At 35.3% G+C, this 15572-nt stretch overlaps 1 protein-coding gene across 4 annotated transcripts in view; it reads right to left on the bottom strand.

The window, feature by feature from the left end:
* si:dkey-91m11.5 overlaps positions 1-15572 on the bottom strand; it is a 95337-nt gene that overhangs the window by 10717 nt on the left and 69048 nt on the right. For all 4 annotated transcript variants that reach the window (XM_087263498.1, XM_087263499.1, XM_087263500.1 and 1 more), the window contains 8 exons: positions 14872-14993; positions 14578-14743; positions 14369-14488; positions 13235-13310; positions 13013-13117; positions 12518-12592; positions 9257-9354; positions 8935-9054 (listed from right to left, as the gene is read on the bottom strand). In XM_087263498.1, coding sequence (XP_087119624.1) covers positions 8935-9054; positions 9257-9354; positions 12518-12592; positions 13013-13117; positions 13235-13310; positions 14369-14488; positions 14578-14743; positions 14872-14993 — 882 coding nt within the window. The remainder of the gene's footprint in view (positions 1-8934; positions 9055-9256; positions 9355-12517; positions 12593-13012; positions 13118-13234; positions 13311-14368; positions 14489-14577; positions 14744-14871; positions 14994-15572) is intronic.

Here is a 15572-nt window from a genome sequence, read left to right as displayed (position 1 = left end):
CATTTCTCTCTCTCTCTCTCTCTCTCTCAAAAAGAAAGAAACAAACAAACAAACAAACAAAAAAATCAGAGCCAGAACATAAGATAGCCACCCATGCCATCTCAAATACTACTGTAAAGTGTATTACACTGTACATACAGTTGAAGTCGTCCTGGGTTATTAGCCCCCTGTATATTTAATTCCCCAATTTCTGTTTAATGAAGAGACTTTTTTCAACACACTTTACTTTAAGGAAGAAGTCTTTTAGGTCAATAAAATATTAATTTGTTGATTAGCATTTATTAAGATTGGGTTCGGTATTCAGTAGGATTAGGGATGTACAATAAGACCATACTCTATAAGTACTAAACATCTAATAACTTAATATAAAGCAAGTAGTAAGTCAGTAGTTAATAGTGGGAATTGGCGCTTTAACTAATAATAATAATTCATTTTATTTCAAGGCGCCTTTCTAGCAACTCAAGGACACCGTACAATCAAGAAGATCAATAAAACAACAAGAGAAAAAATAAAATATACACAGCAATAGTGCAGACAAAATTAAGTATTAAAAGCCATCTTAAATAAGTGGGTTTTGAGTTTTATTTTGAATAGTGTGAGGGAGTCAGTGTTTCTGACGGCAGGTGGTAGTGAGTTCCAAAGCCACGGAGCAGAGCGGTTAAATGCTCTGTTGTCCATAGTGGAAAGACGAGAAGAGAACAGACAATTGGAGGGAGGAAGAAGATTGCAGGGTGCAAGAAGGAATAGAAATGTGGATGAGGGCAGACAAAAATAGAGGGGCGAGATTGTGGATGGCTTTGAATGTTAACATCAAGATTTTTAAGTCAATTTGAAAATGAACATGTATCCAATGAAGCTGCTGCAGGACAGGGGTGATGTGATGAGAAGAAGGGGTTCTGGTGATGATACGGGCAGCTGAGTTCTGGACCAACTGAAGCTTACGGAGGGATTTATGAGTGAGACCAAAGAGAAGAGAGTTGCAGTAATCTAAATAAGATGTGACAATGCTATGAACGAGAACAGCAGTGGCATAAAGGGTAAGAGAAGGGCGGAGACGGTTAATGTTGCATGGTGAAGTAAGCAGACCGGTTGATGTTATTGATGTGAGAATCAAAAGATAGGGTGCTGTCAAGGATGACACGCAGACTTATAACCTGTTTAGAGGGATAAATGGAGCAGTCGTCAATTGAAAGAGAAAAGCTGTCAGTTTTGGAGAGTGTTGTTCAAAAACCTCAGTTTTTGAACTATTTAGTTTGAGGAAGTTAAGAGAGAGCCAGGACTTGATTTCTGCTAAGCAGACTGTAAGGGAGGTGGAAAACAAGAAGAGGGTTCTCCACATACATTGTTTTTGAACTATGTGACCACTGTAATAAATACTTAAGCACACTTAATTTTTACTAATTGTTTACTAATGTGTAGCAATACTAATTGTTACTTTACTTAAAAGTATAATACATATAGTTGTAAAAAACAGGGTTGGGTTGTTTCAATTACTTCAATTGCATTACCAGCAAATATAGGATTAACACAACAGATTAATTCAAGTATTTTACTAAAGTAAAAAAAAAGTATGGATCAAAAACACTAGTTTTCATACACTGTAAAACCTAACAGTCAAAATCACAAAAGTTAGTTTAACTTGTATACTTTTTTAAAGATTACATTGACTTAATGAAAAAAAGTTATCGCAACTCATGAATGGATCATTTAAGCAGAACTTAAAACGAATGAGTCATGAATTAATTAATTATATTTTTCAATCAGTTTCCTCAAACAGTTTGCGTAAACTTATCGGATTTTGCAGTGTAGTATTTGATATAAATTACTATAATTTTTTCATGAAAGGACAGTGATTGAACAGTAGGGATCAATTTACAATACACTTTCAACTTTTACAAACAAAGGCAAAGATGCAGAACCTAATATTATGAATCAAACGTTTCCCTTCTACATGTCAATTTGTAGTTTTATGTCCAGCCGCTTGTTGGTCTCAAACCAGTGATTGATTCGGTTGTAATATTGTAGTAATTCTATGCTGTCAGTTTGTATTTATTGTGGGCAGCTACGGGTGTTGTGAAAACATAATTTACCAGCTTGCAGCCAAAGAAAAGATCTGCATTGATTGGTTGGTTTAACTGGTGCCAAAAAATTATTTATCTCATTTAAGGCAACTGGTTTAGTAGAACACAGATGAATAACAGCAGCAATCAATATTAAAGGGATAGTTCACCCCAAGATGAAAATCCTGTCATTATTTACTCATCCACAACTTGTCCAGAACCTGTTTGAGTTTTGTTCTTCTTTTAAACACAAAGAAAGACATACTGAAGAATGTTTGGGGGAAAATCAGCCATTGATTTCTACATAATTTTTGTTCCCCCAAATGACTGCATTTTTCTTCAGAATATCTTGTTTTTGTGTTCGACAGAAGAAAGAAATTTGTAAAAGATTAGAACTAGCTGAGTTTGAAATTATGAGAAAATTAAATTTTTTTAATGAAGTATCCCTTTAATTCTGAACTGTGATGATCGGAAGAGATGTGCAGTAGAGAAGAGTCTTTGTTGTTTTAGGTAGGATGTGTCAAGGTAGAAACTCAGTATAATAAAGATAAAATAAATCAGAACTGGAAGCAAGCAATACAGTAGCCTACATAAACCCCATTACATTGCACAGCATAAACTGAATGTTTCTAAGTATTAAAACTCATTAGTACACTACTCCCAAAAGTTTATTGTCAGTAAGATATTTATGGAAAGAAATTATATGATTGATTAAATTACTACTATTTAGTGATAGTGAAGATATTGTAATGTTACAAATTATTTCTACTTCAAAGTTAGTTTGAACCTTATATTCAAAGAACTGTTAAAAGAACACAACATAAAATATTAGGCATTATAACTGTTTTCAACATTGTTTCAGCATATTAGAATGATTTACAATAAAGACTGAAAAGTCCAAATTTGTTCACACAGGAAAAAAATAATTTAAAATATAGCAAATCTCTTTAAATATACATATATTATTATTTACTTTTACAATTTATTTATTATTTAGATAAACTATTATTATTTAAATTTATATTATAGCGTTTTTATTAAACCAATATCTGATAACTACCAAAAACAAAATCCTAATCTCAGGGAATAAATCATTTGAATAACAGAAAGTACTGATAGCTTATTACCACAATTTACCCAAATAATCTACTGTTCCAAATGACTAAAATATCAACAAATGTTACTCTGTTAAACCACAGAGTTAAACTGAACTTTTACAACATGCCATACACTATAAAAACCAAACGTTATCAAACGAAATGAGTGTAGTTAACTCAAAGTTGACTGAAAGTTAATTCTGCTCATTTGAAAAGAGTTTTGAACTCAGTGTTGAGGTTTTGAGTTAATTAAATAACTCATTACTTCAACTTAAATGGAGTAAGTTCACAGTACTCATATATAGTATTTTTTTTTACTTAAATGGTTTGTTGCAATCGGTTTACTAAAGCGGTTTGAGTTACCTTAACTTATTGGGTTTTACAGTACTCAGTTAGTTTGAGTTATCTTCATTTATTTGATTTTACTGTGCTCAAATTGCTTCATTTGCTCAAATGGATTAAGTTCACACTACTCATTAGGATTAGTTTTTAAAGCTTAAATGGTCTGTTGCAATCGTTTTTCTCAAACGGTTTGAATTACTGGGTTTTACAGTGTAACAAAATTTTTAAAAAGTAAATAAACAGAAGACACTCATGAAACATCAGTTACAGATAATTGCATAAAACTGTTAATCAACATATACATTTTTACAGTGTAAATAATAGCTCTCTACAAATATTGTTACAAAGATATTAGTGCTGGGCAAAAATTAACAGCATTTAATCACAACCAAAGTAAAAATTTGTTTTGACATAATATATGTGTGTGTGCTATGTATATTTATTATGTACGTATAAATACACACATGCTTACATATATTTGAGAAAATGTTTATTCAAATTCAGATATAAAATATATGAAACAAATGATACGTACATTTTAAAATATATGTAACAAAACTGTTTTGTATAGTTTTGTTTTTATGTGTGTGTGTTTCACATATACTTAATAAATCTATATAATACACACACATACTGTATATTATGTCAAAACTAACTTTTATTTTGGATGCGATTAATCTTTGCCCATCATAAAAGATATATAAAGAATTTAGAATTCTAAATTATACTTTAAGGCAACTTTACTCCTTGCTGCCCCCTGGAGGTCCACAACTTGCTACGCACCATTGTATTTCTTGCTTCATTTACATAGACATGACAATTCAAGTGTTATCAGACAATATCGCCATTACAACTTATTTATTACCACCGCAAAGCAAACAAACAAGTCTCAATTCCTAACCAGCCAGCTTTACAATACCGCAGTTAATGACTTGAGCTTCTCTTACGCACACACACAAGGAGTTTACCTTCTGCCTGAGAAGTGTGTTTCGAACTCTACCCCAAAGTCGAGCCCCGGTGCTGGAAGACCTCCTGAGGCCAACATCCACCTCCACCTCCTCCTCCTCATCCTCCACCGAGCAGCTGCTATTCAACTCTTCCTTCATCAGTTTAGCGCTCGCAGCCTTTACCCTACCATCCTGCTCCTCAGCGGTCCCCGTCTGCTCTTTCTTACCCATTTCCCTCTAGAGTCTCTACTGTTGTTAACCTCTTCGTTTACAGAAGCTAATTCAGATCCTCCAGCACAGAGTCATCCTGCGTGTATGTGTGTGTTTGGAGGAACTGCTGCTGTCATGCTGAATCTATTGTTGTGAATGTGTTCTCTCATTTATTCTTGAGTACACGCACACACACACACAAACACACAAAGGCACGCACAGATGGAGTGCTGGGATTAACTAGTGAATCTCCACCCACAATGATGATTACAGGCCGTTGTGGCAGCTGACCGACCAACACTGTGTTCAAGATTGTTTCAATGTTTCCGTTCGTCGTTTTCTGGTTATCGGCAATGACTTGTGGCACTTTCGAAGTTTTTATGTTCTACAATGGCCTAATATTGGCACCCTTGGTAAATTTGATTGAAAAAAAAATGGTTTAACCTTCTGACCTTTTGCTCAAAATATTAACAAACAACAACTCTGCTCTCATTGAGAACAAACAACTGCAAACACAGCACAGTATTATAACTTATCAAATATGAAGAGTTCAGGTGCAAAAACAGTGCAGAGTCTGAAATCTTCTTCTCAAATGAGAATGTTTCTCAGCCTACCATGTTTTTATGTTCAGTAATTTCACTTTAAAAGGAATGAAAATAACTCATTCTTTTTTTACTAAAGTAAAAAGTACAAAAATGCTTGAAATGGCAGACATGGTGAAAGACTTTCCACATTTTCTGAGAGGGTGCTCGCTGCAGAGCCATTTGAGGAGAGCTGAGCTCCAGCGAGGGGGAGCATGAGCTGTCGCTCCTCCTCCTTTAAGCTGTTTTAATGCGTACACCAACCCCACCCCTAACCCTACCCCTAGTGACATCACTCGTAGAAGAAGTGCAAAAAAGGTGGAGCTCAAGCTTAAGCTCCCCCTCGCTGGAGCTCACCTCTCCTCAAATGGCTCTGCAGCGAGCACCACTTGCATTTTCTTTGAAACTTTCGTTACAAGAACAAAAAAAAATAGTAAAAATGAATAAATAACAGAATAATGATAAATAAATATTGGAACTTAATAATAATAATAAAAACAACAGTAAAATAATTTATTCTTTGACATAAAAGTGAAACAACTGAGCCTACACACAGGAACCTGAAAACTGCTCATTTGAGATGGTACTTTCAGACGGAGGTTTTTGCATCTGAACTCTTCAAATATCTTTATTAAAAGGATAGTTTACCCACTAATGAAAATTTACTCACCCTTCACTTGATCAAAGTGTATTTGAGTTTATTTCCTCTATTAAACACACAAAAATAATTTGAAGAATGCTGGTAGCTGGCACCCATTGACTTCCATAATATATAGTTATATAACTATATATAACTAATATATAGTTCTTAGGGTTTAGGGTTTTCTTCACGAGTGAGGGAAGGCTGAAACGTGAGATTGACAGGCAGATTGGTGCAGCGGCAGCAGTAATGTGGTGGATGTACCAGTCCGTTGTGGTAATGAAGGAGCTGAGCCGAAAATCAAAGCTCTCAATTTACCAGTCAATCTATGTTCCTAATCTCACCAATGGTCATGATTGAAAGGACAAAATCTCAGATACAAGCGGACGAAATGAGTTTCCTTTAAGGGTGGCAGGGCGCACTCTTATAGATATGGTGAGGAGCTCTGTCACCTGGGATAAGCTCGGAGTAGAACAGCTGCTCCTCGTCATCAAGACAGGTCAGCTGAGGTGGCTCGGCATCTGTTCTGGATGCCTCCTAGACGCCTACCTAGGGAGGTATTCCAGGGATGTTCCACCGGGAGGAGGCCTCGGGGAAGACCCAGGCCACGCTGGAGGGACTATGTCTCTCTGCTGGCCTGGGAATGCCTCGGGATCCCCTCGGAGGTGGAAGAAGTGTCTGGGGAGAGGGAAGTCTGGGGTTCTCTCCTAAGACTGCTGCCCCCGCTACCCGGCCCAAGATAAGAGGACGAAAATGAAATGAGATGAATATATATATTTTTCCTTCTATAGAAGTCGATGGGTTCTGGCAACCAGCATTCTTCAAAACATCTTCTATTGTGTTCATCAGAAGAAAGAAACTCATAAAGATTTAATATGTAAGAATAAATGGTGAGGTAATTTTCATTTTTGGTTGAACTTTTCATTTAAATACAGTATTTGAGTGCTGCAATTATTAGCACTACCATGAATTTATGTTTATAAGTCTATTCCCATTTATACTTTTAGTACACCTGGGTGAATTTGAACAGGCAGTTGAACACAATCTCACAGAAATTCACAACTTTTTGATTTAGTGGCTACATTTGTACAATCTCATTCGTACTATTTAGAATGATTTGCAGATTCCTCAGTGAGGAGTAGGGTTATAGGGGTGTAATTTGGGGGTTTGCCTCCTTTTAAAAATCATATCTTTTCATACAAATCAAAACTTTTTATACGTATGAATGATAGCCTTTTTTGTTTCCCAATATGTAAAATAGTTATGTTTTCTTGTGAGATTAGGGTGAGATATGGGAAACTGTGACTGTAAAACTCAGTTATCACAAGAAAATGCAAAAATATTGAAAATGTAAATTTCCACCATCAGGGCAATAATCAAGAAATCCCAGTGATCTGCAAGTGTTAGAATAATTCTGAAAGAGGACATGTGTGCATGTTGTTCAAATGCCACTTTCAGGATAATAGTTCCAGTGACCAAAAAAAAAAAAAAAATTCCTGGAAAATCAGTTGTAGGATTGGAGTTAATTTGATCTTAGGGACAGAAAGTCTCCAGAACTAAAATATGACATCCCCTACACCTGTGTTTCTCAACCACGCTCCTGGAGGACCACCAACACTGGATGTTTTTAATGTCTCCTTTGTCTGTCACACCCATTACAGGTCTTTCAGTCTCTGCAAATGAGCTGATGATCTAAATCAGGTGAGTTTAGTTTAGAGACACAGAAAACATGCAGAGCTGGTGGTCCTCCAGGAACGTGGTTGAGAAACACTCCATTACACAGTCACAAACTCTTTCAATGGGCTTCAAGAAAAAAATCATCTCATCCCCCCAAAAACTCAAGCATCTTCAGTTATTTTTGCTAGTATTTTGAGCAAAAGATAAAAAGGTTAAACAAACAAGCAAAGCTCATATCTCCTGTATCCTGGACATTTAAGACTAAACAAATGAGATCCATCCAGCCACAAAGAGTGATTATATACAGTTGTTGTGACAACAAAATGGTCATGTGAACAATCCAAGAGCTTTTTACTGGCTGATTGCAGGCTCTGACTCCTCCTTTCTGTAATTTGGCACCTGCCCTGTTCAGGACTCTGTCAGCGTGTCCCAGTTTCTGTCCAAACAGCGGCTCTAATCCTCTCGCAGCTCAACACCTCAGCGTTTCTCTGGTCACTCCACCACACCAATGCATATGACAGGATTATCATCTACCTGAACAATTTAGCGGCTTTGTTCTGCTCACTGCATTAGGCATTAAAAAGGTAAATGCTTAGTCACTATGTGTAAGCAGATTATAGGCTACCTTGTTTTACCCCAGGACACATGAGTAATTGATGAAATTGTACATGAAAATGATTAGTGACTATTTCTGATGAATTCATTATTGATTACTATCCATTAATGCGTTGGGAAATTGTGTCTGTTTAAATTTGATATGTAATTACATGTAATATATATATTTTAAATATTTAGTTTCATTGTTTAATTAACTTTTTATCTATTGCATTTTACCCAGGGATTTATGGCCAATTGATAGCGAAAACAATCCATGATTACACAGTTTTTAATTAATTAACTTTTAACTTTAATACTTTAAAAATACTAAATAAAAAAAAATATTATAACATTTTAATTGAATTGAATTATTGAATTATTTAATTTAATTGAATCTTTCTGTGTTAAAATATAAACAAAACACTATGAAGTTTTTTTTATTATTATTTATTTTTAGTTTTTTACCCTGGGATGTACGGTCTGACTTAATAAAATTCATTCAACTTAATAAAAAACATTCAAAACAAAAATGAATGTAAAAATTTCCTTATTAATAGCATGCAATAGATTAATCTAGAGAGAAGTGAGTTTATGTAAGTTAATATTAATATTTAATATGTCAGTTAAAATTTAACTTGTCAGTTATTAATAAAGTTAAATAATTAATAGTAATTAATTACATTTTGTTACAATTTGTTTTTTAATAAATGTGCAGCTCTACTCAAGCACTAAAAACGTAGAGTGAAAGTAATTCTGATAAAGTCCAAACTGAAAAAGCCGTACCTGAATCTGCCCCTTGGCCATGACGCGATCAATGTTTTCGCCATCATCCCTGCACTGTTTGATTTTACTATAACACAGCAGTCTGAGGGTCTGTGAGCCCTCCAGCTCGATCTCAAACTCCTGTCAACACAAAATTCAACCTTCATTCAATCACAGCATTCAACCAGCATTACATCCGTTTGCATATTTACAGCTGCATTTCTAGTGTCAATTCGTGGCACAAAGTGGAACTGCACCATACTGAGATAAACATTACTGTGTGTGTTTTTATTAACATTCATTGTAGACAACTGTGTGGTTGTGGGCGGTTTATATTTCTGACCTCGTTCCAGTTTGGCTCTGTAGTGTCTCTGTAAACACGAGTCTTTGCCTTGTTCACAAAGTAGCCGAACGAGTCCACCTCCAATGTACAGTACAGATCTGAGGTCAGGGAGAGAACAGACAACATTGTGGTTACATGTTAAATTTTGTACAAATATTACACTAAACACTTTTTCTAATTAAAACATATCCCATGATACATGTCATGAGCAATCACACGAGTAGCCGTGCGATGTGGCTGTCGGCACTGGTGGAGGGAGCTGTAGTTTGAAATTATGCTGTTTTCTTCTTAGGGCTTATAATGCTGTCTTTTTCGCCATCTTGTGGAGGAACATCGTCAACTGTCTTTGCTCAAAGACAGGGGCTGCGTCTGAAACCGCCCACTACTCAGAAGGTACTGCATTTGAATTTAAACGTACTACTCGGCCGTTAGAAAAGTACATTCTATACAGTATGAATGCGAAAAGTATGAATGGAATTCAGATGTACTTCATTCGCTGTTTTGTCATGGTCATGTAACCTACCTGCGTCAATTGCATCGCTTCACTTCCATTAATGAATTCTCTCGCGGGGCATTATGCGATAGCGCAGCGTGCATGGGATGGGCACTACAGAATCTCGTCGGAAGTAGTAAGTCATCCGGGTACTTCTCGCATACTGATTTTTGAATTCTATGAATTCGGACATACTACTCGGCTCGCATACTGATTTTAGCGTACTATATAGTATGGAAGTATGCGGTTTCGGACGCAGTCAGGCTCTCAGAAATTATAAATATTTCAAAATAGGCACTACCCTACATTCTCAACTAAAAAGCCTCAAAAGTACATGTTGACCAACAGCTGCAATATTTGTCAAACTGTAGTGTCCTCTGCTTGTCGCTGTATGTGGGTGGAGTAATACACAAAGGTGATGGGTTAAGAGGCTGGACGAGTGATGTTACTGGCAGAATATCGCACCGCAATCAGCCAATCAGATTCAAGATCCACACAGAACTATTGAGTAATCTTGGATATAGACCTTTTTCTTGGCTGCTACATGGAGGGCGCCATAGCGACCAGCGTTTGCCAGTAGAATGGTTAGGTAATTTGCACTCTGTTCAATAGCGTTTTTAACGGTTTACAGAGTGTTTTTGTGACACGCAACTTAGAAAGGTGAATGTTATAGCCGTTATAGTCTGTCAGATGTGGTTCAAGCGCGAGAGAAAAACTTTCTCCTAGTTCCTGTGTCTGCCGTCAGAAATACAGTGTGTGTGTATGTTTCTCTGGCCTGTCAGCTGTTAGCTCAGCGGCTCTTCAACAAACACAGGTACTCAAGCAATGCAATTTACAAAAATGACCAATAAAAGTCTGTTATTGATACTTTGCTGGCTGCTTTGCTGTTCATACTAATCACTAGCCGTTTGTGTTTTATTTAGTGTGCTTTTACCACAGTTTGTGTTTTTTTGTCATTTCAAAATGACACTAGCCTTTATTTTCACTTTGTCACAGTTATTAAATCAGTGTGTCAGTGGCACAGTACAGGCTATGTGTGTGTCAAACATTTTGGTGAACTACATTTGTTTGGGTTGGTTGGTTATATACTTGAAAGAAAGAGAAACTTTCAAATATGTTTTACGCAGTGAATGCCCTTCCAGCCACAAATCCTACTGAAAAACACCCATACACTCCCACATTCACACACACACATAAGTTCATCCAATTCTCCTATACCGCATGTCTTTAGACTGTGGGGGAAACCGGAGAACCCAGAGGAAACCTACACGAACATAGGGAGAACATGCAAACTCCACACAGAAATACCAACCGACCCAGCTGGGACTCGAACCAGTAACCTTCTTGCTTTGAGGTGACAGTGCTAATTACTGAGCCATCATAGCACCTCTTAAAGAAAATGTTTATATTGGAATTGCATTAATAAATATAGTTTATTCCTGTGAGGGTAAAACTGAATATCATCACTCCTGATTTTAATGTCATTATTTTTATTTGTTTTAAATCACATTATTTATTGGTATAATTGATGAAAACGGTGAGCTGCTCAATGTTTTTATGGGAACTGTAATACATTTTTCAGTCCCTCCAGGATTTTTCAAGTCCAATGGTTCTTGAGACAAGAAGAAATAAATTTAACAGGATGTTTTCATAGCAAAATACAATAATTGATAAGTTAACAAGTAAAGCAAATAAGCAAATAAATCATTTAGGAGCGTTTATGACTTTTGATCAATTTAATACATTAATAAAAACATCTTCACAAACTTTAAAAAAGCATTTTTTATAATCTAATTCTCAGAATTAAAAAATATTCCATCGTGTTATGCTGGAATATTTAACAAATATGAGTTTTAAATCATGCTTTTCTTACTTAGATTTTTTTTGTCTTGTTTCTAGTCCAAATATCTAAAAATGGATTAAGTCAAGAGCATTTTCAATTTTTCTTAAATATTTTCTTCTTTTAAGAAATAATATGCTAAACTTGAGTGAATTTTTCCTTAAAACAAGCAAAAAATCTGCCACTGATTAGGTAAAATAATCTTATGCCAAAATGAAAAACAAGATTATTTTTCTTACCCTGTTGGCAGATTATTTTGTTTGTTTAAAAAAAAAACTCGCTTCATTTATAATTTATTAAGCAAATTATAAATAATAATTATTTATTTAAACAATACAATATTTTTTGCTTGTCTAGAAAAATAACTTGTAGATATTTGCACTAGAAAAAAAGACAAAAACTCTAAGTATGAAATCATTTTTGCAGTGATAAGAAGACACTTCGCTGTGGTAAATCACTATAACACAGCCTTTCATGTCTTCATTCTTTAATGAATGGCTGTACATGAAGCACTCATAACAATTAAATAATTAACATCAATTCTTTGAATCGTATAACATTGCATTGACACTACAGTACAGTATATAGTCAAATCCCTCAACTCTACTTTCCATTAAGGCAGATTTTATTGACGACAAAGACTATAAGAAGCAGAACAGATGAATGCACAAGAGAGAGAGATTGGAAATTAGCGATAGAGAGTTTAAGATGAAACAGAGCGTTCCTGTTAAGCTACCCGTCCCACAGCAGCTCATTCAAAGGAACTCTGCCCAACAACAGCAGTGTTTTCATGCATGTGCGCACATATCAGACAGCCATTCAATAATTTAATGATTACCGTGAGCCGGATTTCATTCCATCTAATTGCAGCCACGGAAATAAAACACAGCCTAAAACTAGGTGAGACGTCCCATGCCAGACAACTTACTCAAGCTCTGTTTCAGTCCTGTTGCAGAATGAACAATCACATTCAGAAAGCCGCAAAGCCCCGTGGATTCATCGTCTGTGTGGGGGAAGAAAAAAAATTCAAGTACAATAATGCAGAGTAATAGTTTTAGTGTACATTTTTTGTTACACTTCACAAATTACTATGACAATTTTTTATATGACTTAATAAAATTTATAAAAATGACTAATAATAAAAATATTGACTTTAATAAAAAATAAACAAAAACAAAGCAAAGCAAAACTAAACAAAACAAAATGAAACTTAAAAAAAAAAAAAAAACTAAACTCACCATGTTTATTGACTGTCAGGAAACAAAACAAAACAAAAAACTCACCATCTTTATTGACTTTCAGAGAACAAAACACAAATCAAAACAAAAAAAAAAACAAAAAAAAACAAACAAACACTCACCATCTTTATTAACTGTCAGAGGGCAAAACAAAGCAAAGCAAAACAAAAAAATTAAACACGCACCATCTTTATTGACTGTCAGAGGAATGCTGTGAACTGTCTGTAGCTTCACGCAAGAGTTTGTAAGCATCTGCAACTCCAGAGAAGTCAAAGAAAAACTCTTGAAACCTGAAACAAACACAAGCGACTTAGTCATTGGAGCCAGCTGTATCTGCTTTTAACTGGAAATAAGAGACTGTAAAGAAGTTAGGAAGATTTTGTGAGGAACATCTTGTAAGTGCTTACATTTTTTCTGCTGCTCCCGAATGACTTCTCTCCATTCTTCTCGTTCATAGTCAGATGAAATCAGGAATGTATAACCCTGAAATAAAGAAATAAAACACAAGAAGGGCACAAGAGATAAGAACTTTTGAAAACAGCTTACTTACATATCTAAATTCATGTTACATTTGCATCTTTTGACAATGTACTGAGCTTTTCCCAGGACTTATGAAGGATAACCTAAGCATTTAATACCAATTAATGATTTAATAAATAATTTAAAGGTAACACAAACACCTAATATGTTTTTTAAACATTGTATTAGCAACACATTAAAAGTTTGAAGAAAAAAAACATCTTTGTACTTTGTTCTCATGACTTTTTAAATAATTTTACCCCCAAAAAACGCTTAAGCTTTGAATAAGGTTTGCAGAATGCTGTGCCTCCTCTATATTATTTATAAATTATTTATAGCATTAAGCTAGTTCATGATTAAAACAAGCTAATTTCTCCTAACAGGCCATAAGAAACTACATAATTTAATTTAAAATCTACTTTAAATTTCTTCATTTTCTACATCAATATATGTATCCTAATCGAATGACATTTAGATATTTGTATTGGAACAAGAAATACTGCACAATTAATATTTTTTCCTCATTTATTGCCACTCCCTAAAATGAACAGAAACTAAAGATACATCTGATGCTCTGATAATGTTCTGTAATGCTTTAAACTGTGGATTTAAATGTTTTTAAGATCCGCAATACCCAAAAGATGGAGTAGAAATTTGATATTAGCTTTGTACCGGTCATCTGGTGTAAGAAAATTATATAAACAGGCAGCTCATAAATGTTTGGAATAACAAAATTAAAAGTGTAAACTATGTCAGAATTATTTATTTAAGGTAAACTACTGTATCTCGAAAGTCTCAAAGTTTTCTCCTAGCAAATATCCTTTTAGCAAACACGCAGTTTGAGAAGATTTTGTGCTACTGAAAAGAAAGAAAAAAGTAAACAAAAAATAACCTAAACTTGTCTTAGCGTTTACAAACACCAACTCTCTGATGATTTAAAGTGCTTCTTTAATCCTCACTTGTAAGTTGTTTTGGATAAAAGCGTCTGCTCAATGAGTAAATGTAATATGTAAATGATTCACCTTGCCGTTCCTGTTACTGACTCTGAAGGCCATGCAGGGAGACATAAGGAGAAGCAGCGATTCCTGTTCGCACAGTTTCTTCCTGAGGCGATCCAGCACTTTTCCTCCTTTACACACTCTCTGAACACACAGAGAGACCAGATTGAAAACAGTCAACAAAAAGCTGATTTTTTTGGCAGTAGAAGAGCATTTCTGATGATCTCATCCACCTTTTCCCGCTGGATCTCGTTTTTGATCTGAGAGATCTTGACCTTCAAAGCATCAATCTCCTCTTCTGGTATCTGTGGAACAGGCGAGGACTCAGACTCATCGATGGTCTGGAAGGTGACGTCCGCTAGCGGGATATACCACTTACAGTCATACTGCTGCCCCTTCCTGAACACACACACACACACATACATAGACATCCAAACCAGCGCTCACATACATGACAATCAACAGCAGATGGCAAAAAAGACAAACAACAATGATTCTATAGGAATGAAAAATAAATCATGTCTTACCCTCCAGTTTGTTTCTTCAATTTAGCGCAGAGCAGAATGTCGGTAAAGAGGAAGACGTGTCGCAGTTTTCGTGCACCTTCTACTAACTCCACCATAAACTGGTCTCGAAGAAGCTGTCGATTCTTCAAAGACAAGAATAAGAAAGAAAGAAAGAGCATTATTGTTAGGTATGTTCACACATACAAGGAATTTGTTTACATGACAGAGCTCCTAAAGTGCAACAGAATTACAGAGACAGGACAAAAAAACAGATAATAAATATATTTAAAAATATAAGTAAGTAGTGAATGCAAATATACAAACTTACAAGTGTATGTGCAGATATATTACTATATACAACGTTATTTGTGCAACTGTTATGTGCAAATTGGCACGTAAAGTATGTTAAATAAGTGTGTATATGTGTATAAAAAGTGTATAGCGGGTAGATTAGGTGGTGTATGCGTCCAAATGTCCAGCAATTTGTCTCTAGTGAAACCCTGTGACTCAAGACAAGACAAACTAACAAAAACTCAAAAAAGACTGCAGAGCATGACACGGAGGCAACCATCGTTGTGGGCGCCATCATGACAACTCCCTTATGACAAAGTATTAAGAATAACACCGAAACTAATGGACCCTTTTCTGACAGCACTGTAAAAAGTGCTCGGTTCCACACAATCGATTTGTATTTGGAACAACATAAAGGAATTATTTAACGT

Source organism: Danio rerio, chromosome 8 (genome assembly GCF_052040795.2).
Source record: "Danio rerio strain M-AB ecotype USA chromosome 8, GRCz13ab, whole genome shotgun sequence".
In the NCBI taxonomy this organism is placed as follows: domain Eukaryota; kingdom Metazoa; phylum Chordata; class Actinopteri; order Cypriniformes; family Danionidae; genus Danio; species Danio rerio.
This window is presented reverse-complemented; position numbering and strand designations above follow the sequence as displayed.